Source organism: Gobius niger (genome assembly GCF_951799975.1).
Source record: "Gobius niger genome assembly, chromosome: 13".
In the NCBI taxonomy this organism is placed as follows: domain Eukaryota; kingdom Metazoa; phylum Chordata; class Actinopteri; order Gobiiformes; family Gobiidae; genus Gobius; species Gobius niger.
Window position 1 is genome coordinate 19,674,519 of NC_136864.1, and position 26,662 is coordinate 19,701,180.

Genomic DNA, 26,662 nt, shown 5'->3' on the forward strand with positions numbered 1-26,662 from the left:
TGTAAGGGGGTCTCACTTTTTCTCCCTTGTTCGTCCCGTTATTGTACCCATCGAAAGCAAACCCGGCCTTCCATACGCATTCAGGCATTTTGTTACAGTCAAAATAATGTAAACAGCTGACGATATTTTTAAGAACAAAACAAATTCGATTCCACTACTAGGAAAAAAAAGAAGATCAGGTATTGTGCTTTTACGTGGCAAAATAACATCTTCCTATTCAGAAGATGTGTAAGCTCTTCCAGGTGCTATTCATTGTAGTAAAGAATTTAAAATACTCAAATAATCCCAAAAAAACTTTGAAATTCCCTCTGTAGAAAAGAACAGTGGTCAACAGGTCAGGTGTAACACATCAGTAAGTGAAGTGTGGGCTTAGTAATAGCGTTCAAAAACATGTGACTAACCATAATACAAAACCATGTGATTGATTGTATTGGCTTCATCAGGTGGTGTTGGAGCTCAGAGTTTTCAGCCCAGAAAGTCAGATTCCACTGCCAGTAAGGTTCGTTGTTGGGGGGAGGTACAGCTTTGGGTCTCCAGGGAAAGGTGAGGAGGGAGCTTTATTGAAATGTCCCATGAGAAAGATGGCTGTTGTGCCAATCCAAAACACCAGAGCCATCAAGATGAAACAGACTCTGTCAATCACTCTGGCCACAAGGAACCATTCTTCATTCTCCTGCAGATACAAAAGTCAATTAAAATCCTCATATATACAGCTTTATGCAGCCTCTTATTTTCCAAAGACATCTTGCTTTTATACATGATGTAACATGAGCTTTGTAGTAATAAGTGCAATAAAGCAAAGGGCCACAAACATTTACTAGTGCCAAGGCCCTGTCCACACGTACTTAGATATTTTTATAAACACAGATATCTGTCTGCATTTGAGCCTTCTGGCCACACGCATTCAGATAAATGATGTCATTACTTTGGATATTTTTGTAAACGCTCTGCAAAGTGGAGACTTAATTAACGGCATGGACAGAAAAACTGGATATTTATTTCTCCAAGCTGCGTGTATCCATGGCAACATTATTGGTTTGACCAATAAATGAGCCCATGGAGATGGAACGTTGCGTTATCAGTTCTGCAAAAAATCTGTGGTGTTGATAGATAGTGTTGTATACTGTTGCAGAAAAGTGTGCGTTTGTGGAGATATTAGGATACGTGTGGACATGGCCTAAGATACGCATTACGCAACATCTATAAAATCAAATTTCCAGTAAGGAATCTCAAGGTGATAAAATATATAAAAAACACTATTGCACCTACTTTTTCAAAGATATTGTGTTGTTTGGCAGTCTCTGCTATGTGCTTGCAGGATGATACGCACTGCTTAAGCTCCACCGAAGCATTTGCTAAGCTGGCAGTTAATTGTTCAGCTGTTCCCCCTTGAAGACCATTATCTAAACAAACAACAGGATGGTCACTTGTTAATCTAAGACAGTTTGGTTCTTATTTTTCAAACGACAAAGCTTAACACTCACGCAACTTATCCAGTACTGACTTAACAAGGCCGTTTCTCTCTTTGAGTCTCTTAAACATGAGTTCGGAACGAGCTGTTCTCAGCACGTATTCCTCTGCTTTGGTGATGAGAGTCATGGAGCTGCGGCGTCTACAGTGAGGCAAGTACGCGCCGTTTCTGTCTGCCACATGACCATTTCCTGTTTCTGAACTTTTCTCTTTTTCAGGTGTCCACGGTTGCATATGCATCCTCAGCAGACGAGGCAAGATGTTGAGGAGGATCTGTTGGTAATCAATTTAAAATTAAATTGAATATAAATATAAGTGTGCTTGTTTTTTTAAATGAAAGTACAATGTTTTTAGAGGAAAATGTCACTTACAAAATGGCTCGCTTTGGCCACAGTCTCACCTTTCGCACTTTGTCTGTCATTTTGTGAGTGTTTGGGGTTCTTAGGGAAACATTTAGGACTATCACACAGTTCACCACTACCATAGTTGTCACCGACATCACAAACATCAGATACCTGCAATTTCAAGGATGTAAAAATAAAACGTTTTCAAACCACACTAATAATGTACATCGATATAAAACGTACTTTCCAATCAGAGGGACTGCTTGTGACGTTTCTGGTACCTTTTTAGCGATAAGGAACAAGAACACAGTTTGGCCCAAGAGAGTGATGATGGACATGAAGCATTTCTGGCCTCCAGCTGCAATGACAATTATAATAATAATGACTTATGTTTGTACTGCCCGTCACAAGCTTGGCAAGCTCCTAAAAGTGCTACTCATTCACACATTCTTTGCTCTCCAATCACTGCTTTCATTCACTCACACACCACATTCATACGTTGAAGGTGGGTGAAGTGTCTTGCCCAAGGACACCACAAACCACCAAATCTTTCGGTTACGAGGATCTGATTCACATGTATTGCTACTGTTTATTTCAGTTTGTGCTTCCTCTTCATTTCGCTTATTTTGGTTTTCAAATACAGAACCTACTCCATCTTTGTGCCTGCCCATTTGTGACAGTAAATTGCTAGTTGCAGGGATGAGACACAGACAATACCCTTGTGCTACTATTGATTATGTATATTACTGGACAGAGGGAAGAAGCCGGGTTACCCAGAGAGAACCTCAGAGGCCACTCACAGACAGAGACGGCGTCAGCATCATCTACACGACTGCTCTACTGTGACGTGAGAGCACCAGTACTAATCCTGTACCTTTGGCTGGTAAGTAGAAAACCAGCAGTCCAAGGGAGGAGAAGAGCACACAGGGGGCAATGATGTTGATAATGTAGAAAAGCGGTTTTCTCTGAATGATGAGGAAGAAGACCACCTCCTGGTACTCAAAATCATCTTTACTGTACTGGAGGTTGATCAGCTTCTTCGCAGGTCTATGTTTGATCACCCACTCGCCATTTTCTAAAACCAAAACAAAATACTTCAATGTTTAAGGAAACAAAGAAAATGTGTGTTTCTTCAGAACTTAAATTAGAGAAGCAATGAAGTCAAAGTGTGTAAAAGCAAATCATGTGTGTAATGTGAATAAAAGGTGCTTCATAAAGTGAAGTGCATCCAGTGCGCTCTGACCTCCAGTGATGTCACCTGAGATGAAAACCATCAATTTGAATGAGTGTTCGCAACATAACCGGCTAATAGTAATAAGGCAGGAGTTATCAGTTGTAGAGTAACATAAGAAGCAAAGTAATAATGACATGGTCCTTTTCAACAGGCCTACTATTGTATACGCTGTGTTAACAACTATTATGCAAATTGTATTTCAGTGTCATGCACAACCAACTATACCAGCAGCTTCAAATAAATGTTTGCTGCTTTGTAGCAGCTGTTCTCTTAATCTGATGTATTTATCTGAAACCGTCCTCATTGTGCCTTTATCTGCACAAACCCGTGTGTGCTCTGAATCAGCCACAAATCTCTTAACCGTCAACAATGATTGCGCTTAATCTTTCATGAAATATCGAAGGTTTTCATACCTAGTCCAAGGCATTCAACTATTTCACGCTTTTCATCAGCAGAGATTTCTTTTTCCCATATTGCTTGAAAATGATGGTCTGCTTAATAATGTGGAACGTCCTTTTTCAGTAGTTTTTCCCTTAACTGGGCTAACCTGACTAACCTAACTAATTATCACAGGTGTCTGAGACTGAGACTGATGTCAGTGATTCAAAGAGCCCTGAGACACAATAACATCTATGAGTTTAATTTGATTATTATTATTTTTTACCTTTATGGCTCTGAAATACAATTTGCGTAATAATTGTTAGCGTAGTGTAATTGTAGCAAAATCAATATCAATAGACACACTTTGGTAGCTTTGTAATTTCCAGATAAGTAATCATTACAATATTGACTTCATGGTGGTGTAAAATCCTTTTACTCTCTCCTTCCACTTGAGAAGTTCTTCCCCCACTTTGCCGTCCCGTTGTGCACCTACCTGTAAAGGCCTCTGGGTCGATGTCTACCCACTCCAAAGTGTAGTTATCCTCTTCTTTCAGAACAATCTCAATCTCGTTTGCGCTGTATGTCTGGGAACTTTGAGAAAACAAGACTTAACTAATGGAGGCATTAATTCACAATATACCATGCACTGTGGTTACAAAAGGCACCTTAGATACCTTTAAGCCAACTGTACCTCAGTCTCAGTTGTTGTTCTTGTTTTTTTTGGGTGAGCTTGCACTTACCGGAACACCATGGTGCAGTTCTGCCAGTCAAAAGGGAAGTAATTTACGGTGATGGTGCACGCGCTGCGGTAGATGGCTGGTGGCAGCCAGTAGACACAGCCATCGGGAGAAACAAGGGCATTGCAGTAAAGCGCGACCTCAAACTGCCCATCCACACTGTAGTCAAACATGGGGATGGTCATTCAGATACACATCTATGTAGCCACATGTTTTCATTCAAGCCATTTTGTTTACATTATAATCTATATAGTTATGAGTGGAAAGAGTAGCTTAGTTTACCACCACGGAGTATGGAATGAATGAATAATGACAACAGTGTAACGCTTTAGAGTAGCATGTCAAGCTTGTAAAGTACAATACAAGTGTAAACCAGTAGTACAAGTAGAAGTCTCAGCTATTTGTTAAATGTTTTTGTGAGTCGTTTACAAAAAAATACCACCTGCCGCCATATTGGATCAACTCTTCTGACGCAAATAATGGCAAACTGACCTGAATTGAAGTGACAAAGCTAATAACTGCTATCCTGTCTTTCTCACAGGCAGCAGGAATTACTACAACTAAAGGGTACTGCACAAAATACAATGACGTCTTAAAGCAGGGGTGGCCCTGCTTTAAGACGTCATTGTATTTTGAGTAACCTGAGTTGAGTAATAGGGCCACACCAACGATAACTTGAACTTAATTCTGCTCTCCCATAAATAAATGAACGGAAAAATATAGAGACTGAAAGATGCCGTGTAAATGTTTTAAACGTATGGAAGTGCTGCTGCTACGGTATCTGGAATGACTCAGATAATACTATTGTGAAGTAGTCGTATATACTTAGACCCACTTGTTTTCCAGGATGATGTCTGGCAGCCATATACTTTCCGAGGGCATTCGCAGTGGAGCTGTTATGTTTCCATACAGAGACGACCGGGGTGGCTGGTCCCACCTCAGCCGGTAGTCACACCATTGCTACAAATGCAAATACTGTTAAAAACATTAAAAAAAAAAAAAAGATGTTAATGTGGAGAATGAATGATGAATAGGTTACCATTTCGATCCACACACTGGTTGTCAAGGCCTCCTCTTTTTCATTCTGTTCAAAAGGATGTTGATTTGTTAAAGCTTCTGAGAGTTCACAGAGGCTGATGCATTAGGAAGTCGCATACAGACCAGAGAGATGAGGTTGGTCAGTGTCATCTTGATATGCACTTTGGTAACATCCCCACTCCTCTCGTAGGGCCGGACATTTTTGTTGTAGTCCTTCATCAAATCTTGATAGAGCGCTCCCTCAAGGTTATTTGATGAAACTTAAAAGCACAAAACAGCACGATGCATCTGTTAACATGACTCTAAACACATTCTTCATGTGATGTAAAAAGACTATTTGCGAGCTACGTTTTTACCTACCTGTTGTCGCGATTAATGTTATCCTGATGAAGACAGAGACGCTGACTGGAAGTCGTAAATCCATTTGTGATTGAGACCCAGAGAGTCAGAGTGAGGCAGGAGCATGTGTGTAAGAGCATTTGTGCGTGTTTTTTTACCAGCAGAAGTTGGCTCGTTCTGACTGGATTCAGAGGGTTGTTGGAGGGCGGGGACTGATGAGTGTTCTGCTTAAATGCAAGTGTGTATTTACAGCACAACATTACCAGCTGTCACGATAACACGGACCCACACAATGCGCTCAGGAAGTTCTATTATCTCCTATTGTCTTGTCTTTTAGATGTTTTCAATCATGCTTTAGTGTTGCATTTAAGTTTGGTGTTTGTGGCAAAGTACTCGGTCAATTTGGTGTATTTTACAGAATTTAACACAATTTGTTCTTTATCTACTCTCTGCTATGATCTAAATTGAAAGATAAGAAGTGATGAGAAAAATAAATAATAATGAAGGTTTACAAATCCATGTTCTCATAGTTGTTTTCATGAAAAATAATAATTGGAATATTTTTTACTCTTTACCGTCAACATATTAAGTACTTACTGTATACTCAACATACCTAATGACACACTCTGACCCTGCTTTGTGACAATACATCAGCCAACACACTGTGGTTCTGTTCACAGCACCTGTCTCTGTCACTCAGGGAGGAGAACAAGAGCGATTGCTGCTTTGTCTGCACATTTAGCATGGCACAAGTCTATATACAGACAGCATTTGCCATCAGAATGTGATTGTGGCTAAAAATGCTCTTGCCAATGAAGAGAGAACATGTTTGGTTGAAAGACAGGAATATGAATAATGTAATGTACAGGAAGACGGGTGGAAAGACTTGTTTATTTGCATCGGTCCGTCAGTGTTGACGCGTTAGTCCTGTGGGATTGTGCAACATTGCAGTTCATTACCAAGGAAGCAACAAAATAAGGGCTGGGTATTAAAGGTTGTGAGTGGCATTCCAGCTACTTAAGATAATTAACTTTAATTTATTAACTATGGTTTTTTTTGTGAGATTATTTTGTGTGTATTGTGAATTGAAAACTCTTAGTGAATTATTGGTGAGGCTTCTTCATGATTTAGTTCGGCTAATATCCTGGAATGACGAGGCAGGAGAGGGTGGGACGCCTCGGTCTGGGATGCAGAGCAGCTGCTGTGTTGACGGGAACATTTTCCCAGGAAGGGTCAGGGGACAGAGGCCAAACTTGGACCTCTTTAGGAGCAGTAACATCCACTGAGTGAACCTGTGTCAACGAAGCTGAGTCCCTCCCTCCCTCCCTCCCTTCCCCGCTGAGTCACCTGTGGCTGCGGCTTTAGCAGCCTGGCTTCCTGCTACACTGAATGTGACTTGAATGGATTTATGAGTGGCCACAGTATAGAAATGACAATACACGTCATACAATCACTTATTTTATAGATTGTTTATTACAAAAATACAAATGCACTTTCAATACAAATAAATAATACATGTATAAAGATGGAAAGAATTATACAAACTGCACATTCCTTAAGGCTCAGCCTTAGATATAATTTATATTTATATATATTACATGTTCATAAATTAAAGGTTGCTTCTCAAACCACATTAAATAGTGGTGTGTGAAAGCTGGACAGGCGTTGAACACATACATTCATAGGTTTTCCTGATTAAAGTCCTGGGATAAAGTGTCTGTACATAAGGGCAGAGGGAACAAAATAGATGCATGTGTGAACTTTTAGCACATCCCCTGCGTCCAAGTCTCTGTTTATCTTTCATTAATTTGTAAGACAAACAGTCTACGATTTGAGGCCGTCGAGCGCCACAGAGATGATCCGGGGAACACTGCGATAGAAGGACTCGTTTTCCAGCCCCACCAGACTGTAGAAGGTCAAAGGACGTCCCCCAACTACTGCTCTCACTCGAGCTTCATACAGACCACGTTCATTCTTTGAGCTCAAGTCCACCAGCACCTGAAACAGCCAACAGTTTGTTTAGAAAGACTGCAATAGCCCAGATACTTGACTTAGTTCAGTTTTGTTTACCTCTTGAAATGACATGCGAAGGTTCCTGTTTGGAATGTTTAGGACCCATTGGTACAAGTCTTGGACTTGGGTCACTTTCTGTGAGGACTCTCGAACTGCAGGACAAACTACAAATACATAATTGTCAGTGAATATTTGTCTAATTCTCAAAACAAATCTATGTTGCAACCTGGTTGTGAAACATACCTTTGCCTATCAGTGTCTGCCTCTTGCGAAGTAGGCTTCTGTATTTTCTCTGGAGACTGGTGCTTTTCACATTTTGAGACTTGGAAACTGGATGAACTTCAGGTATTGAGGATGGATATGGTGATTCTTGTTCAACAGCAAGAATAAAATCTCCATTTGTGGCTCTTGAAATATCAGGAGACATGTCTTTGCTTGACGATGGTTCACTTTGTGACACATCCTTTGTCATTTCTGGAGTTTGTAATTGCACCTTCTGAATTTCCTTGATCAGAGCAGCTACTATTGACCAGGGCTCTTCCTTTTGCAAAGAGGGGCTGCTGGAGGAAGGAGAAATGTTGTTTTCTTCCACTAGCAAAGACAGATTCAGGTTCAGGACAGGAGGAGGAGCTCTAGAGTCCAGCTTTGAATGCAGGGAGTCGATAATGGATTCATACTCTCCTACAAGTTGATGTACCAACAAGTCCTCTTTCTAAACATATGTAAGAAATGTAGAATTAGCTTTAAAGTCAATTTTTGTTTATGTCATAAGAGTAGCTTTTAAACAGAACTTGCCTCAAGAAAAAGGTGCTCTTCTTGTCTTTGCATTGTGGACTCTGTGCCACTCTGTGGACCTTCAGCAAAGCTTTGGAGATATTCCTCCCAGTCATATATTGATGGTCCCAGGTTTCTAAAAAAATCTGGTATTTTTTGGTCTTCTGACTCCAAAGCATCACCCAGAAGCTCTGAAAGTACATGCAAATGCATTTACAGTAAGTAACACAGTTGCTAATACAGTTTGATGAGTTTTAGGCTTTGTAATATTGTTTGCTACCTTTGTAATATTGTTTGCTACCTTATTGTTAGCACTCTGAGATTCTCTGAATGAAAAGTGCGTTACAAATAAAATGTATTATTATCATTATTATTACCTGCGATCAACCCAAGTCCATGGCTCAGGTCTCTTCTCTCTCTTGTGTGAGTAAATGCTGTGTTGTAGATATGCTCCACAAGCTGAGGCAGAGTTTGAGTAAAAAAAGTCAAGTCCACTTTGTCTCTGATGTAGTCCTCAGCTCTCTGAAGCAAATCTAATAAAGTCTGAAGAAAAGAGCGCAGTTCTGGACACAAACAGAAAGAAAATGCAAAAAAATGAACACCTAGATCTTGTGTCTCAAAACACAGAACATTTTGCGCTTAGTAGGAGCACATTTTGTGATCTTGCCACTCCAGCATTTAGGTGGGACGTACTGGGGTGGAGACACTTGTTTGTGGGGGGTGAACATGTGCATTTGAACATTGAACATTGTTTAATTCATGATGGGGTAAATAAAGTTTTTAGTTTGAGCTGTGAGAGCCTAAGGCTTAAGGGAGAACACAAGGCAGCGCAATGTAAACGAATGCCAGTGGTGCTCCCATCAGAGCAGTCACCTCTCGTGACGCCCTCTCACAAGCGACGAAGCCACAAAGCAGCTCCGCCACTCATTCGCCAAGAGCCTGCGCTCCTCCGTGCACCAGCACAAGACCTGCCCCCTAAAGTCTTAAACAGGGGAGTTGCAACTTTTTGCATTTTAAAATGGGTGAGAACCACAGAGCGGTGGTGAAACATTCAGTTGGGTCCATTTAGCAGATTTTGACAATACCAGGTTTGTCTCACATCAAATTGTTTATTGAGGTTTGTGTGGTATAGATATTTAAGCTTGCAATGAAAAGGATAATCTCTGACGATTTTGAACCAATTAAGCACAAAGCCAATAGAGGACCAACAAAAGTTGATTTGAGGGCTTAATAATACTTACGACATTTCTTAAAGCGCGTAAGACACTTGTCCTCGACTGTTTGTCTGCAGGAGCTGGCTGACTGTCCTGGCGGACACGATGTAGTATAGAAACGGCACAGTGAGCTGAACTCTGCCTTCTGCTCCACCTCACTCATTTCAGTGGTCCTCAGGAGCTCTGGACATGTGGGCTCTCGACTCCCAAATGACTCTTCAAAATTAACATTGATTTAGTTCAAATTACATTTGAAGTTGTGAGGAACTTCCACTTGTGTTTCTTGTTGTTTGAAACTCACTTTGTATCTCAGTCTGAATCCAGTCAGAGAAAGCAGACACTCGAGTGTAGACACCGGGCTTCCCTTTTTCTCCACAACCGTCTCCCCAAGACGTGATGCCATGGAGCTGGAAACGGCCAGATATTCTGTCCTGGTAAATCAATGGCCCTCCTGAGTCCCCCTGCAGAGGATGCCACCATTTTTGATTAATTTAATTAATCACTATCACTATGATAAAGACAGTCTAGGAGGACAATGAAATAGATGAAAGTGTACAGCGCACCTGACAGGAGTCAATGCCTCCAGAGAGATACCCAGCACAGATCATTGTGTTGGTCACCAGGTCTTTTCCCAGGGCACTCTTACATGTGCTCTGAGGCAGCAGTGGTACCTTTGCCTCCATCACCACATCAGCAGAGGGACCATCTGAACAGTAAGCAAAGTCACACTAGTCAAATACCTGTGGCATTTGTATTGATACAAGTCAACACACATACAAAACCATTTTCAGTGAATGAGTTACCTTCATAGAGAGACCCCCAGCCTGCCACCAAACATGGGCTGCCTGTAGGGGGCTCACTGCCAGCAGGTAGACACACCGGGGTCACATGCTCAGATAGGGCGACTGGAGTTGTGAGCTCCACCAGGGCTATGTCATTGTTAAATGTTTTTGGATTAAACTGTAGGATAAGGAACATTGTTACAAAGCTTCTCAAAGCTTGTGTCAGTTTGGTTGTTTTGAGTGAATAAATATACCTTTGGATGGGGAATTATTCTATTGACTTTGAGGACCTGCTCATCAGGGTCAGTCTTGGTGATGTCGAACTCTCCCACTACAGCTGTCCAATAACTCTCACTGCGGCTCCTATAAAAAACATCTGATCAGACAAACTACATCTGATTGGTTGTTTAAAGGCTTTGTGGAAATACACTTACCCTGCAAAACAGTGAGCAGCGGTAATGACCCATGAGCTGTCCACTAAAACGCCTCCACACATAAGGCCCCCATCCAACTGGAGGTTGACCAGCCAGGGCCAGCTGCCCAGAGGTGCAGGTGAGCCGCCCACAATCCTGCTGCGCGGCTGTGTGATGTTTGACACTGCAGAGGACCTTTGCCCACAGACGACTGCTCAGACACACAGAAAGGGTCACACACTGTGCATAGATTTATAACATCTGTGGAGGGGAACGGTCTCGGCTTACCTTGTGTATGTGTCTGTGTGGCAGGCTCCAGGTTGTGCATTGTGTTAAGCAGGCTGCACTGCAGCACCCGAGCACTGCAGCTCTCCCCCATGACGCGGATACAGCTCTCTTTGTCCAGCTCCAGGGGCAGGCAGCGGTGCTGGTAGTACGCACAGGCCTGACTCAGGGCCCAGCTGCGCTCAGCCTCATTCATGAGTTTCTGGGCTTTACTGATGACCTCACAGCTCGGCTCTGTTCGGGCATTGCCTGGGAAGGCTGTTAGAAAAAATGCTCTTATTAAATTCATCCATGTTAGTGTCTGTTTGACAAAGATATATTCAAACTTACAACATGATGCTGACTGTCCACAGTCCTGAAACAGACAGGGAACACAGCCCCTGCAGCCAGCCTCAGCCCGACTTTTCTCAGAAGTCGCTCGTTCAAGGGCAGATAAAGCACTTGTCATGGCAGCCTCAAGCACAACAGTACCACGATCCGATAAAGCTGCAAAGAAAGCAAGAATCTTAGTTTATTTTATTCATATTTTTTTTTATATGAACCGATTTTATCTAACTACTTTTTGCTTGTTGGGAACTGTTGTATTATATAATTGTACATCATTTTTCCAATGTTACTTTTAGTTTATTGTAAGCATTTTTCTGAAGCTAGCTCTAGATGGTGAAGTAGAGACTCTCTTCAAAAGTGCCGCCAACCCTGCCGCCCCCCTCTGTGCCGCACCACATCACAGAATGGGACACTAACGACAACAATGCAGATGGGAGACTTAATTAGAAGGGCTAAGTGGGCACAGGGATACAGGCTGCCAGTCCTGCAGTGAATGGACTACAGAAGAACTTGTTCTGAACACTTCAAAACTAGTGATCGTCACTAAAGCCATTCTGCGTGTATCACTGTGAATTAAACACAGATTGTGATTATTAAAGCTATAACATAGGTTTGTATTTGGGGAAAGACAGCCATATTAATTATGTCTGCCCCAATCCATCATGGTGTATATAGTTAAAGTGCATAATGACATTATGCACAATTTTGCTAAAACAAAGTTAACCCAAATATGTTTTTTTCTAAAAAATGTACTTGGCTTTCTTTAGTTTGACAATTTTACAGTTTCACTTCCTGACACTGACAGGAAGTGACTTATATAGAGGCAAACAATTTTAAACTGTTGCCGTGCAGCCATGTCATGTCAATGGGAAATGAGTGAGTCATGAGTGAGCTTTTAAAAGCATTAAAACCTGTTATATGCACTTTAACTCTAACTATTTGTTGTGAATACAGAAGAAGACGCTGTACAAATATAAACATTGTTTGTTTTTTACCTTTGAGTGCAGTCTGAGGCATCCTGTAGACCTCTCTACCTGTTGGAGCTGCTAGCAGGAAATCCAGCTTTAAGAGAAGCAGTGATAGAAGCAGCATATTGTCAATAGCATTCGAACTCTGTCTCCTCTGTGCTGACAAACAGAAGGGCAGGCTGCCTGGCTTCAGGCGATGGCTGAGGAGGATGCACAGGTGCAGATGAAGCTGCCGACCAAGTCCCTGGTGATTCCCTCCTCCTGAATCTTGGGCTCTGTTCCACACAGCCGCGCAGGGCATCTGTCTGTAAGTTTAGTCAGAGGAACAATAGATCCCTGGAGTGGATCCTGGTATATATACAGCTCCCCATTGGAGAACCAGTATGGAGGAGGGAGAGCTGAACTAGGCAAAGGGAGGAGACAGAGATTCTCCCATGTCCAATGCACAAACAGATGAATTCATTAAGACTATGACAGCAAATCGGGCACCACTTGCCAAGGCTGGACATCACAAAGAGGTTTGGTTCTGTGAGAGGAGGCGGGGGAGGGACATGCAACGATGGAAAAGGGGGAAACAATCGCACACTGGGATTGGCTGGCGGCTTGGTAAAGGGGAGTTGTTTGAATTCATTAATGCTGAGCGAGAGAGAGTTGTGCACATAAGAAAAGTATGTGCTGATATAACATGGAGCACAGGAATGTGGAGAGACACAAGTACTCAAAGTCACTGCGTGGACAGACACAAGGAGAGCACGAGTGATGGGGATGGCACAAACCAATAGAAGTGTCTGCTATGTCCCATGGGCTTCAAAGAGGCCATTGTGCGCGGCGGCTCTCTGAGGATGGACACAACAAAGCTGGAGCCGCAGCATCAGTTGGCTGCCGCCTCCATTGATCACTTACAGTCCTTTCTCCCTCCCATTAAAATATTGTCAGTTCACATCACTTTTGTCTTTCTCTGCTGAACTCTACTTTTGTTACATAAAAATACAGTAGCAGAAAGCTTCACTGCACTTCCTAGCACTATTAGGACCTTTGAGATTATTGAATAATGTAGTAAAAGTAATGAACATTCTATAAATCAACCTCAATCTTTTTTTTGGAGATGTGCGGTAGAGGCAATCCAGCAGGTCCCAGGTCTTCACCCAATAGGACATGTCTGAAACACCTTCCCAGGGAACGCATATGGCATCCAGTGCTGGTGCTTGGCTCATAGTAAGGATTATTTGTTTGTGCAGGTCAAGTCACATGGGACAGGTACAGAACAACTTCCAAATGTAAAACTTTCAATTAGCTTTTTGTAAAGCGTGTGTGATGACTGTCGCACATGGAGCTGGGACACATGGACTTGCACTCTTACTATCAAGAAATCATTTTGCAATCTTTCTACATAAGAGACTAAATCTGTGTGTCTCTCAGTGTTACAGTAAATAATAAACATATGTCCCCCTTTCATGTTCTCTGGAGCTTCTACCTTTTGTTTGGTGCAATGGTGCAGTGGGCTCCAGCCCCTCCTTGTGGCATGAGGCTCAGTGGCCTGAGATCTGAGGGCAGGATCAGGCAGACCGTCCTGGGACACAGGGCGGCACTCTTTCATTTGTACCCTGCTCCATCTGCTGCTCTTTGATGTACTTTGATTAATTTGCCTTTTGCAAACTCTTTCTTCATTTATCCACTGAGCAGGGAACACTCGGCACCGCTTTCTTCTCGCGCCAAACGGCCTCCACACACCAGGACTTACAGTATATATGCCATGGTCAGAGGGAGCTTTGTTAAGTTGAGTTAAACTTTTGTCAACTGAGATAATCCTTAACACTTGACATGTGTTCCTAATTAAACTGATTCACATACATTTTTACTATTTGTGTTTTTTTGTTTTTTGTACAGAATAAAATAGTAATCTTTATTGTCTACCATTCACAATGATGGGAGACATTTGTGTTTGGCTTGCTCATACAAAAAACTGTATACAGTTAAAACACAATCATGCAAGTGTTTTTTTTAAATGTCCTTTTTAGCTCCAGCTACATGTTTGACTATGTGATAACAATAATCCATAGATCTTTTTTCCCATATTACTGCCTATGATTTTACTTTAATGAAGAAAGGAATGGCATCTTCTACAACTCACTATCAAGTTACTCATTTAGCGATTCCAGATTAATAAAGAAATCACACAAATGTGCAAATTTTGACAATAATGTTGAATAGCACCCAGGTATTGTGTTCGCTTATGAAACCATTGTTTCAGTAGAAAACAATTGAAATGTAGGTCAGTGGGGTACGCAGCGGAGAAGAGGTTCCCAACATCAAGCTCAATGACAATAGTCACGCAGACCATGCCTGAAGGAAGGTTATTGTTAGACATGAAATTAGATCATCAAGTGCATACAAATAATCAACTTGGTATTGACATAATGATACAGTCAGAAAGTGCAGTAATTACAGAGAATAGAGTTTGTTGCAAACAACAACAAACATGTATTTGTGCAATATACTAAATTTAAAAAGCAAGACTGTGTAGTAGTTTATATTATCGTCGCATTGACACAGCACCCACTGTCTAATCAATATGAAAGTCTGACATCTAGTGTGAGAGTATTGAAACTGCACATTTTAGTTTCAGAGGTTAGTGAAATATGTGGAGCCCATTAGAAGATCTACAGTGTGTGTGGTAATCACTTATTTTATATAATTTATTTATATAATATTGCTCCAAATTGTGTTTGAAGTAAAGTATTCCTTGACATCATTCAATTTTGTTCCTTCTGCTTAAAACCAGGATTAAAATGACTTGTATCCCCCTCATCTTTTGTTATGTTTAAAATAATAAACAATATCTTCACTATGAATCCAATTTTGACTGGTTCAAAAACAAACAGTGTGGCTATAGTAACATTTGAAAAAGACAAGCCAAAGTGCCCTGTGAACAAACAGGTAATGTGAAGCCCTTTAGTTTTTCAAAACCTTCAGTTCATAATGTCTTCTTTCAATATTGTTCAAAATAAGCCTAAACAAAAAAACAACAACTTTGATGTCAGGCTTTCAGTTTATTGGAAATTAGCTCAACATTTTCAGTGAAGTCAAACTGAAGATTAGTTCAAATCCTCGTAAAAGACATGGATGACATACAATGTGCAGATGTGGAAAATGTATTTAGAATGTATTTAAATCAAATAGTGTAGCCAATTTATGTTGGCATAATAAGTGCATATTTTTTTCTACCTGATCGTTCCAGTTTGTGACAGGAACGTCGTTCTTTTCCATGGGACTACCTCTTGTCATGCTGCTGAGTGGTTGACCTGTGCTGGGGAGAGGCTCTCGCCTGCCTTCCCCACCATTAGCTGTGAATTATGACTGCCAGCATCACAGCCAATTGTCTGGATGAAAAGCAGGCTCGCCTCAACGCTGTTGGCTTGTCTCTGAATAGCAGGTTCAGAATCGCAGTCAGTGGTCAGTGCTGTTTCACAGTCGCTGCAGTGCTTTAAGGGCTTGTGGCAGAGTGATAGATTAAATTAGAGTTTAATCTTGCACCCTGATTTTGAGTTTGCCACATTTCTCATTGACTGTTTTAATTTTTGTATCTGCAAAAAATGTTATTGGGCTTGTAAAGGCCACTTTATTAGTGTCTCTTACTGAATTCAGATGGTTTCCTTATTGGGCAACTCCAGGACGAGTGGAAAGAGAAGAGAGAGAGAATGACTGTTGCTGTCGCACTGGGAGAGTCAGATGTGATGCAGAGGCTGGACACCGGAGCAGGCTGCGCGACTTGGCACTAAACTTCACAGTAAGTGTTCTGAAGACGTCTCATTTTGCCTGAGGTAGTGAAAGCACTGCTGTAAGAGGTTATAGACAGGGTGCCCAGGTCTTACTTTAGTGTAGTTATAGTATATTCTACAAATATTGAAATGTACACCAAACTTTCTTTATTTACACATTTTCTCTTTTGCATGTGTACAGTTTATTTACCTTTTTTCAAGCACAATATTCAGATTATTCCAGCATTAGAATACTTACCAATACTTACTAATACTAGAACAACAAAAAAAACATTTCGGTGCATGTATGAAAAGTAAAATTATAGGAAATAATTCTGGCTTATTGCTTTTCAGTTTTGGCATTTCTACTTTGTTCAATCAGCAATAAGACGCACAATGTCTTAACAAACCTGCTTTTGGCCTGTTGTGGTCTTACAGCATGGCAGCCAGATGGAGATTGTTGATTTTGTGGAAAAAGTGCATTACCTGGAGCGTGGCACACAAACCCTAAGTCATTTATATATTTACACACATGCATTCAAGCGTGTTTTTTATCCAGAGTCTATTGCCACTAACCTAATTCCAAACCATATTACTTTACATTCAAACTTCTATTGTTATCAAGACTACTCAGATGAACAGATAATCAGGTTTATGTCAGACAGCAGTTGTTTGTGCTTCTGGAGGCACATTGACGACTTTACTGATAGCACACACCTGGCATAATGCATAGTAATAATGGGCTCTGAGCTCCAGAGTTAATCATTGACCGGTCCTTCTTACTTGGACTAACATTAGTGGTTGCTAAGAGCCCGAGCAGAGAACATAGCTGGGTTACATGGCTGACCAGCGATTCCTATAAATAAATGTAAACCAGATGAGATACTTCTAGAAGTTGAAAATGGCTTTTTCAATGTGTCTGTTTTGAACCTGCTATTGCATTTTGGATTTACGTCGATAATTGTTGATGAAATCTGTGGAAAACCTTTGTGTCGGATTTGTATTATCTAGCTGGTTTGCAATTTTACTTACTACTTACTTACTACATTACTACTTAAGTATTAAATGTCTGACTTTTTTTGCATTATGCAGTATTTTACTTTTACACTAATTACTCATGTTATACAATTTAATGTTTTTAAAAGTACATTCTTGTTAGATAATTGGGTTTTGTGCCATGTACCAGTACTTAAAGGTGCATTATGCAACTTTTAATGTGGGAAAGAAAAGTTAATATTTGTTCATATTTGACCTTGTATTGACCCAGCGGGTATGAGTGGTCAGCATGGCGCCTTCACTTTCCATCACAGTGGTCTCCAGGATCAATTGTTTAGAAGGTTTTCACTGCTGACGGACCCTCTCTCCAGAAAACCTACAAAACAAGTGATCCCGGAGCAATGTAGAGGCCAAGTAAAAACGCCATGCATTCACAAAGCCGCTGGGTCACTACAAGGTCAAACACACATCAACTTGTTTTTTACATAAAAAGTTGCACAATACACCTTTAAGTGCAAATGTTGTACTCCCTTGCCATGTGACTTTATGCAGTTGCAGGCTATATGCTAAGATGGTGGGTCTGAGGAACCGCTCCACGTGGGAGCCACTACTGCTTAAAGCCTCTTGTATCAAGTCTTGTGCAAATGGGTGCTCCTTAGGCATCAGCGCTCAGCTCACCTATGCCAATGCTGACGTCGATGCAGTGGAAGGTACTGGTTTAAGTTTTGCTGAATAATTATCTTTAGAATGACATCTAGAACTTACTGTATCACTGTTTGCATCCTAGGTGTCTTTGTTTACCCACTTGAGGAAAGGGAGGTGGTGGTGGGATTTGAGGCGGTCATTGCTGGTCGACTGGTGGGAGTTCACATTGAGAGCCGAGGGAAGCTGAAGGACTGCTGTCTGGACTGCTGCTCTGAGTTCGGGCTGGAAGGCCATTGTGGCAACAACCGAGAATGGGGATGTTGTGGCAGGGCTAACTTTGATATACAATGTACCAATGGTGCGCAATCTTCCAAAACCAACTCTACCAACTCTGAAATAATTATTGATCTGTGTCAAGTCAATACTTACTGCATATTTGTAACTGAACTGAATAAATAGTAAGTACAATAGCTTTGGGGCCCACCTTCATCCTATTGTGACCAGCAGGAATTTTGAGCCCGTTTAAAGGTGCATTATGCAACTTCTTATGCGGAGAAAAAAGATATTTGTGTGTAATTGACCAATGTCTTTATGGGTGGTCAACATGGTGCCTTTACTTTCCATCATGATGGCGTCTACAACTCTCTGGGATCAAATGTTTTGTTGGTTTTCTGGTGAGAGGGAGGGGCCGACAGCAGTGAAAACCTACCAGAAACTCTGAAAACAGCGGATCCTGGAGCGTCATAGAGACCACTGTAACGGAAAGTAAAGGCACCATGCCGACCACTCATTCAGCTGCTGGGTCACTAAAGGTCAAATACCCACAAATGATACTTTTTTTCAACATCAAAAGTTAAATATTGCACCTTTAAGAATATTTAATGTAGATCACAGAGCTATGTTTGTTGATCATAAGGCTGATCAAAAGATTAATAAAGCAATTTATCAACAATGGTTTGAAGCAAAAGTCTGCTACCCAACCTGACCCCGACCAACCAGTAAGTAGTCTTGGCAGCATGCCTAATGGTAAAACTAATTTACCTTCTATTGTTTCTGTATGAGCCTAATACTGGTCTGTGAGAGCCTTTCTCCAGTATAATTGTTTTTTTCTTTGTAACAGTACAGGTGAAACTCGGAAAATTAGAAAACCGTTAAAAAGTGCATTCATTTCTGTTATTCAACAGAAACTGTGAAACTAATATATTATAGACTCATTGCATGCAAAATGAGATATGTCAAGCCTTTATTTGTTATAATTTTGATTATTATGGCTCAGCTAACCCCTAATTAATTTTTTTTAAATGGACTGGAATCATTAAAATTATAACAAATAAAGGCTTGGCATATGCCACTTTGCCTGTAATGAGTCTATATCATATATTAGTTGATTTTAAGTTGAATTACAGAAAAAAAAGAAAAAAGAAATGATCTTTTGAATGATATTCTAATTTTTCGAATTTCACCATTTTTTTTTATCATTAGCTTTGGGATAATGAGTTAGAGGTGCATTATTTTCTGTCTTTAGGACATGTCATCCTGGATGAAGATTTGGAAAGAACCACTTTCATTGTGGGCACAGGAGTCATTGGCCCCATGGATATAGTGACCATTAACTTGAGCACCACATTGGAGCTTCCTACATTAGAGAACGGAGCCATACGCATCATCTACCCCACAGTACTCACTCCAGTAGTCACCGGTCACATAACAACAAGCAAGAGTGATGGTGGAGGCAAATCTGAAGAGACGGCGTACGTTGCTTTGTTTTTATTAGGACAATTTGATCTGTTTATTTTCATAATACTTTCTTTATCAATCCACTCAGAGGGACTAGCTGTTTTGGTGCTACTTCAGGGAAACAGGACAGAGCTCTGAACTCTGAACAGCAGTGCGCTCATGGCATTTTCACCAGTCCAGCTGCTAACCTTGCACCTTATGAACTCAACTTCCAGCTGCTTGTTCGAGGAGCTTGCTTGTTGGCAGGTACTGGTTTTGTTGTGATGGCAATGATACAAATGTATCTGTATTAAACAGCTTAACATGCCCCATATTGTTATAGGGTTGGAGAGTCCAACCCACGCTGTGAGAGCCGACGCTGACCCCAGTGCCCAAAGTGCCTCAGCCACATACATTACTCTGGCTCAGGAGCATCCCTACGACCGACAAATAGAAATTATTCTGCATCTCAGTGGTCAGTCCATTCTCTTTTGGGTTGTTCCTCAACAAAGTTTACCATCATACAGTGTTTTTTTTTTACAGAGCCCCACAACCCTTTAGTAATCTTGGAACGAGGACGGCTTTCCGTCAGCCAGTATGAAGAGCAGATCTCCTCTCGCCGGGATTTTATTCGCTCTATGCGCAAAGACTCAGGACTAGAGAGAAAGGTTGGTTTTAATTCTGTGATAAAACTTGACACTATGCTGAGTTTGTGACTGTGCTCTTGACAGCTTGAGTTTGTGAGGAAGCGTTATCACAAAGACATCATGAGCAATCCAGTTTTGATGCTTAATTTCTGTCCTGATTTGCTGAGTGAACCGACGGAACTTCAAAAGTCCTCAAGAGAAGTAGTTTTTCTTGTTGATCGTAGTGGCAGCATGAGTGGCACCAACATCCGACGAGTTAAAGTAAGTCTTCAGACGACACATTTAAGAATCTTATCTAAGCTTAATTAATTTTGCTTGTTGTTTTTCCTCCAGGAGGCCATGGTGGTAGCCTTGAAGAGTCTCCCGTCTGGCTCTTTGCTCAACATTGTGGGTTTTGGCACCACTGTCAAACCCCTGTTCTCCTCCAGCAGACTGTGCACTGATGTAGGTCTTGATATGCTGAATTATAAAAACAAAGTCATCATTTGGCTTACGGGGTTAAAAGCAGAAGATTTTCTGTCGATTAGCTCCACACTAAACATGTGAAAGGTCAGCTGTTGCGTTTCCCTGGCAGCAAAGTATCAGATTTGAGCCGAACCAGGGGCAGTAAGGACACAGAGACTTTGCACTCACTGCTGACCATATGGTGACCTTTAATGCACTGTTAACTGCAGCTGGAGGCTTTGCTCCCTCTCCCCCTTGTTTGTCCACAGTTTGCTTTCAGGCCATGTTAAAGCAGGTGCTGAGGTGTACTTGTTTGCTTTCTTTTATTAGCGAAAGGGTAATTAAATATATGTCCACTCTTCACAGAGTTACTGGGTCGTCTGATATCAAACACTCACTGGTCATATTGATGATATTTACACATGGGCCAGGGTGGTGTACTTAGACAGATGATTCTTGGTGTAATGTTGTGGATCCTGTTTTCCCTCTCTCTTGTATTTGCTACAGGTCACTCTAATGGAAGCCAATGAGTATGTACAGAGGATGAAAGCAGACATGAGGGGCACCAACCTGCTGGGAGTGTTGTCCTGGTTGTATCAGCAGCCAATGCAGCGGTCCTGTCCTCGCCAGATATTTGTCATTACAGATGGGACAATCACTAATGTGCCCAAAATACTGGAGCTGGTCCGCCGAAATGCGTGCGCTGGGAGGTATAGTGCACCCAAACTGTGAACACAGGTCTGGCATAACATTTGGGGACATTAAAGGGACATTTTCTCGTTATCCAGAGTGTTGTTGATTTCTGGAGATTTTTTGTTTTTTTATTTGAAGATGATGCTATATAAGTAAGTCAAATATAAGTTCTTTTAAATGCCACATGGTTAAATAAAAAAATAAAAATTCAGTTAACACAGACATTTATATCGGTAGTCTGGTGTTATAAGTGATTTTCCTCAGGTGCACTGTGCTTGGGTCAGACTGTTTTTAATGCAGGCTACTAGTTACCATAGACATGCGCTAGCCTAGCACTAGCCTAGCACCACTAAACTCTTCAAATATAAGGACTGCATGAATTAATATATATATATATATATCTCCAGAAATCAACAACACTCTGGATCACTAGGAAATTAGGCCCTATGTCAAAAATCCTGAAATATCCCTTTACTCCATTTAGCAAGATAAATATAGATACAACAAGACTATATACATTCTTCTGCAATAAAGGAAAGGGACAGAAATGGAGGGACACTGTGAGGCTCCATGAACGGCAGAAAAAAGTGAACTACAATATATTACAGCCCCGCCCAGCAATCTTACTAAGTGCTCTGCAGTTAGCGCAAGGCACATGCTTTGGTTTGCCTTCAGCAATTCACTGTAGCTCCTTTTATACCTTATTAGTATTCTCCCCTGGGATGAATGCCCTCCACCGCTGTATTTTGTTACAACATTTAAATTCAATACATGTTAGAGCTTGATATTAAGTGCCCCAGTCTCAAAGACACAGACAGAAAGAACCTGTTTTCGACAACATTTTCCAATCTGTGCCCTGCTCTTTTCAAACTCTAAATCTGCGCCTTCTATTAAGATAAGAAGGAAGTTAAGCTAGGACATTATTGATCTCACGAACGATGGAGAAATGAACAACTGCTCCCAAGAACACTCAGTCAGGAAAAGGGAAAAATGTGCAATCAAAGAAGAACAAGGCCATGTGAAAATAGGTTCTAGTAAATAATGGCATGCACGATATATAATAAAAAATTAAAACTATAGTACAGTTGAACAGCTTGCTAGTCTATTTAGTATTCTGTCATCTAATTGAGTGAAATTGTGATGAACGTTAAATTATTATGCAGATGTTTTGGTTTGGGCCTTGGTCCCAGAGTCTGCAGACGACTCCTGCAGGGTGTGTCCAGATTGACAGGAGGCCTGACGGAGTACTTGAATGATGAGGAGAGACTCCATCCAAAGGTTGAATACACTGCCATCTATCGGAGAAAAAAAGCTTTACAATTTCTAATATTTGCCATCAGTATTCAGTATTTTTTCTTCTTCTTTTGTAGTTAATCAAGTCTTTGAAAAAGGCTTTCGAACCTGTTCTGACAGATGTACGGATTGACTGGTACTTACCTGAAAATATGGAGGCTCTTTTGTCACCCAATGAAATTCCTCCTCTCTACCCTGGGAACTGCCTCATTGGATACTGCACTCTTTATGACACAACACACCTTAGATCCAAAAAGTCTGAGGTACGGTTTTACAATATAATGTACTTTTTTGTTCATACAATCCTGCTTCACGTTTTTCATTGACATTACTACAAACAGGTCTGCAAAGCTGAATGCTCTAGCTCCTCAGCATTAATCTTTGACCCATCAAACCATGAGCTCATGACCTCACCTCCCACCTCAGAGTTGATGCCAGTGGTGACATGTGCAGAAGGAAACGATCTGGAGGAGGCACTCAGGGAAATCTCCAGAGAAATCTCTTCTGAGTTCTCATGCGCAAGAGACGCTGATCTTGGCGCCAGCCCAGGTCAGTTCAGTCTGTGTGTAAAAACATTATACATTTATATACATTCTTCTCATTCTGCTTAATTCTGAATCAAGATGTGGATGTGGAGTGGTCCACTGATGTGAGGAGGAGGATTGAGGCGAGCTCTTACATTCAGGAGCAGTATGTTCTGACCCGCTGCTCTCTTAGCAGTGAACAGAGTCTGCAGACACATTCTCACTCAAACATAAAGGTCTCCTCCAATATGGATACTGCCACGTTTTCTAACCCTAACTCCAGTTCTTTGCTAGACACTGGGTCTTTGCCTCAGGACCTTGAAAAGATGCCATCTCCTGAAATGAAATCTTGTCTGTCTCGCTGGGCAGACGCTACATGGCATCAAAACCTTTCAGCAAAAACAACAGAAAGTGGAACAAAAAAGGTAGAACTGACCTTTATACAATGGCATTTAAGTAGTTTTGGTCAGATAATTACAATTACTGTATGTTTTATGCCTTTTTAACAATAGGGAAATCTGGAAGTGAATGAGGAGTCAAGGAGGAGACAAAAAGCTCTAGCTAGGTCGACCATGGCGGCACGCAGTTTCTCCTCTCCGCAGGGAGAGATGGAGATGCATCGTCTGAGAAGAGTGTTAGAGAGAGTTTCTTTTGACCAAACTTTGGGAGGGAGGCTTGATGAAAGTGATGCAGAAACAAAACCCCCATTGGAACGTGACGTCTTGTCCCACAGGAGCCGTACTGATTCCAGTAAGCTTAGTATATCTCGTCTGTTTTGAAGATAAAATGTCAAGGCAATAAGTTTTTGTGGTGACTGTTAGGTGGACTCCTTTTCCCTGCATCTCCTCTGGACTGGGACAGCTTTGTAGATCCAGAAAATCTCTTCAGTGCTGTCCCCCCAGAGGAGTCCCCTCCTCACCAGTGTCGCTCTGTGATACATGGGCTGTTCAATGGACATTCAGTGTCTTGGGAGGTCACTGTGGACCTGGGACAACTGTGGACGGGACAGGGCCCGAGCGCAGCGGTGATTAATGCAGCTGAACAAGGAGTGGATGAAAAAAAAGGTGCAAGTTGGGAGGAAATTGTCCACCAACTGACAGCTCGCTCAGTCATCAGAGACTTTGAGAAAATGGCTGAGAAGGAGGGCGACTCAGGACACAGTGAGCCATTTATTATGTTTCTACAATAATAATAATTAGAAATATTTAGTCGTACAGTGTTACATGAATCTCTTTAATTCCTAGATTCACTTAAACGCTATCGTATGAAGGCCATTCAGACCAGTAAGCATTGCAATATTATTTGCATGTACACAACTTTTACAATAACTGACGGAAACCAAAGCAAAACAGTGGCAGAGGCTCAAGAAGTAGAACATACAGGTATATTAACGTGAATATTAACTTTGTACAGAAATTGTTATATTTTGTTTCTGCAAATTTTAACCAAAACAGTTTATATTTTTATGTTTAAGGAACGTATTTGGCCAACAGGCAGAACTCCTTGTGCGGCAGCTATAAACAGAAAATGTATTCTGTGGGATTAGGCAGACGACGCACCAGCAGGGACAGTGAAGACCTGGAGGATCCTTTTAATTCTACAGGTAGTGTGGAGAGACTACCAAACTTAGGACTGAACAGAACTCAAATAATTAAGATTACGCACCATGGGTTTGTGGTTTACGCAGTAGTGTTCAAAAAAGTCCAACGTCCGAACAAAAGTATATGGTTCAAGAGGTTTTACTCCCAAGTATGCAGGCAAACAAAAAGATAACATACTTGCTGCCTCTCCCACTGTACTGGTAAAAAAAACAAAGGCCCACCCAGTTTGGCTGGACTCCCTGCACTACTCAAAATACAAAATATTGCAAAAAGAAAACATACTTAGATCACCAAAAATGATATGTAGGCTACATTACAAGAAATTACAAAACTCCAAATGAGTGACTAATAAACAAAAAAGTAAACTCAATTTTAACTTTACACATAAACTTACTAATAGCTCCCACAAGTAGAAATATGTAGATGAAATCACCTGGGCCTTTTGTGTGGTCATCAACAATATTTGTGTCTCTCAGACAAAGATGAAACTCCTGCCTCACCCTGTAGCCTAACATCCTGGGACTCTAGTAAGTAACACACTAGTGATGTCTTTACTATCATTATTATCAGAGGATATAAGCCAAGCTATGATCTGCCTCAAATATACAACATTTTTATTTCTTCTATCATTTCCAATTGCATTTTTCTTCTTGTATTGTACTAAGCTGTGAGTAATTCCTTCACCGGGGCAAACACAACAATACCCAACAGCTCATTTTCACGTTCACAGAGGTCTATAGAAAGCAAGTCAATGGAGAGCTTCTTTGGCACAAAGTGAGAATTTCTTATTTGTCCACACAATTTATGTACTGTAACTTCAGTGATTTTATATGGTTGCTGTAATTGCTTTAGATTTCCACTTGGCAGACTCAGGTCATCTATTTCATCAGGTAAACAGGCTCCTCTTAAGTCTCACTGTTTTTCTGCTGAGATTGAGAAACAGCCTGATGCAGAAGCTCCAGACTATCTGCCCTTGGTGAGTTCTGCATGAACATAGATCCTTCATGAAGCCAGCAGACCCTAAATGTGTTCACTTTGTCTTCAGGTACGTCTGCAGCTGGCATCAGGAGCCTTTCTTCTGACGGAGATCTACTCAGACTGTGTCCAAATTCCTCTGGACCGCTTGAAGAGGGCTTCCCCTTACAGCCTACACAGGCGCAGCTTAAGCCCACCTTTCCGCTGCATTTCCCACAGTGCACCTGTGTCGGCTGTTCCAGCCCAACATGTAACAACCTCTTCCCCGCTCTTTAAGCCTGTAGCTCCCCCTTTTCACCACACTCCAGATGACACAACACTCATGCTGGAGCCAAGACTTCGGCAAAGACACCCGTCTGACAGGGAGCCCCTCACCTCTCCTCCTGATCTGCCCAGCTTTGAGGAGGGGTCTTTGGAGCTGGGACAGGGTCATGGCCAGGCAGATAGTGGCCGCGACTCAGAGACTGATGTGTGTGAAAACCTCTCAGTGAGTTCAGTCCTGGGGAATAGCCAGTTAGCCCAAGAGGACATGGAAGGCTCGACATGGGCTACTGCTGTGGCTTTAGCCTGGCTAGAGCACCGCTGTGCTGGATACTTCATGGAGTGGGAGTTAGTTGCAGCAAAAGCTGATTTTTGGCTACGCTGTCAGGAGCTTCCTGAGGGCATGGACTTGACTGGACTGAAGGGAGCAGCTAGACAACTGTTTCTCTTACTGCGCCACTGGGATGAGAATATCAAGCTGAACATGTTGTGTTATAACCCAAATAATGTGTGATTTTTAATTAGTTTGCTAAACAACACCATTTTTCAATATTATTAGCTTATCAGTGCCAGATAGATCTTAAGACCATCATTAGACCAAGTTGCCTTCGATAATTGCCAAGTACTATATGCAATCACAACTATTTTGAAAGAGTTCAGTAATGATTCTTACCAGAGCTTAAGTATTTGTGTATAATCATGTTGAGCTTGAAATAAATACAAAATGCACAACCAAATGTAACTTTTTTTTGTGTGAATGACTGCTTTATTACAAAACATAATTTTAAGT

General features: G+C 41.4%; 4 protein-coding genes across 5 annotated transcripts in view; 2 read left to right on the forward strand and 2 right to left on the reverse strand.

The window, feature by feature from the left end:
* Positions 1-26,662, forward strand: part of capn10 (calpain 10) — a 162,671-nt gene that overhangs the window by 11,878 nt on the left and 124,131 nt on the right. The window lies entirely within an intron of this gene.
* Positions 55-5,639, reverse strand: chrng (cholinergic receptor, nicotinic, gamma). Its single transcript, XM_079570029.1, has 12 exons — positions 5,565-5,639; positions 5,328-5,464; positions 5,206-5,250; positions 5,002-5,126; positions 4,170-4,325; positions 3,923-4,020; positions 2,689-2,889; positions 2,058-2,172; positions 1,871-1,985; positions 1,485-1,743; positions 1,270-1,403; positions 55-673 (listed from the first exon to the last, which is right to left on the reverse strand). Exons 1-12 carry the CDS (start codon positions 5,626-5,628, stop codon positions 479-481), a joined length of 1,644 nt encoding a protein of 547 aa, XP_079426155.1. The 5' UTR covers positions 5,629-5,639; the 3' UTR covers positions 55-478.
* vwa5b2 (von Willebrand factor A domain containing 5B2) lies at positions 1,687-26,386 on the forward strand (the record flags this gene model as incomplete). Its single annotated transcript, XM_079569986.1, has 24 exons — positions 1,687-1,749; positions 2,569-2,697; positions 15,965-16,106; positions 17,626-17,783; positions 17,861-18,076; positions 19,244-19,469; positions 19,544-19,701; positions 19,778-19,909; positions 19,978-20,102; positions 20,166-20,342; positions 20,415-20,525; positions 21,033-21,235; positions 22,382-22,496; positions 22,589-22,774; positions 22,853-23,060; positions 23,135-23,460; positions 23,548-23,785; positions 23,857-24,195; positions 24,280-24,417; positions 24,510-24,638; positions 25,113-25,163; positions 25,302-25,410; positions 25,489-25,612; positions 25,682-26,386. Exons 4-24 carry the CDS (start codon positions 17,645-17,647, stop codon positions 26,384-26,386), a joined length of 4,155 nt encoding a protein of 1,384 aa, XP_079426112.1. The 5' UTR covers positions 1,687-1,749; positions 2,569-2,697; positions 15,965-16,106; positions 17,626-17,644.
* Positions 7,096-12,695, reverse strand: prss56 (serine protease 56). The gene is made up of 14 exons (XM_079569988.1): positions 12,347-12,695; positions 11,355-11,510; positions 11,028-11,282; positions 10,761-10,950; positions 10,581-10,689; positions 10,348-10,504; positions 10,108-10,250; positions 9,846-10,005; positions 9,572-9,760; positions 8,708-8,893; positions 8,348-8,521; positions 7,800-8,264; positions 7,614-7,720; positions 7,096-7,541 (listed from the first exon to the last, which is right to left on the reverse strand). The coding sequence occupies exons 1-14, from the start codon at positions 12,618-12,620 to the stop codon at positions 7,368-7,370; spliced, it is 2,739 nt and encodes a 912-aa protein (XP_079426114.1). The 5' UTR covers positions 12,621-12,695; the 3' UTR covers positions 7,096-7,367.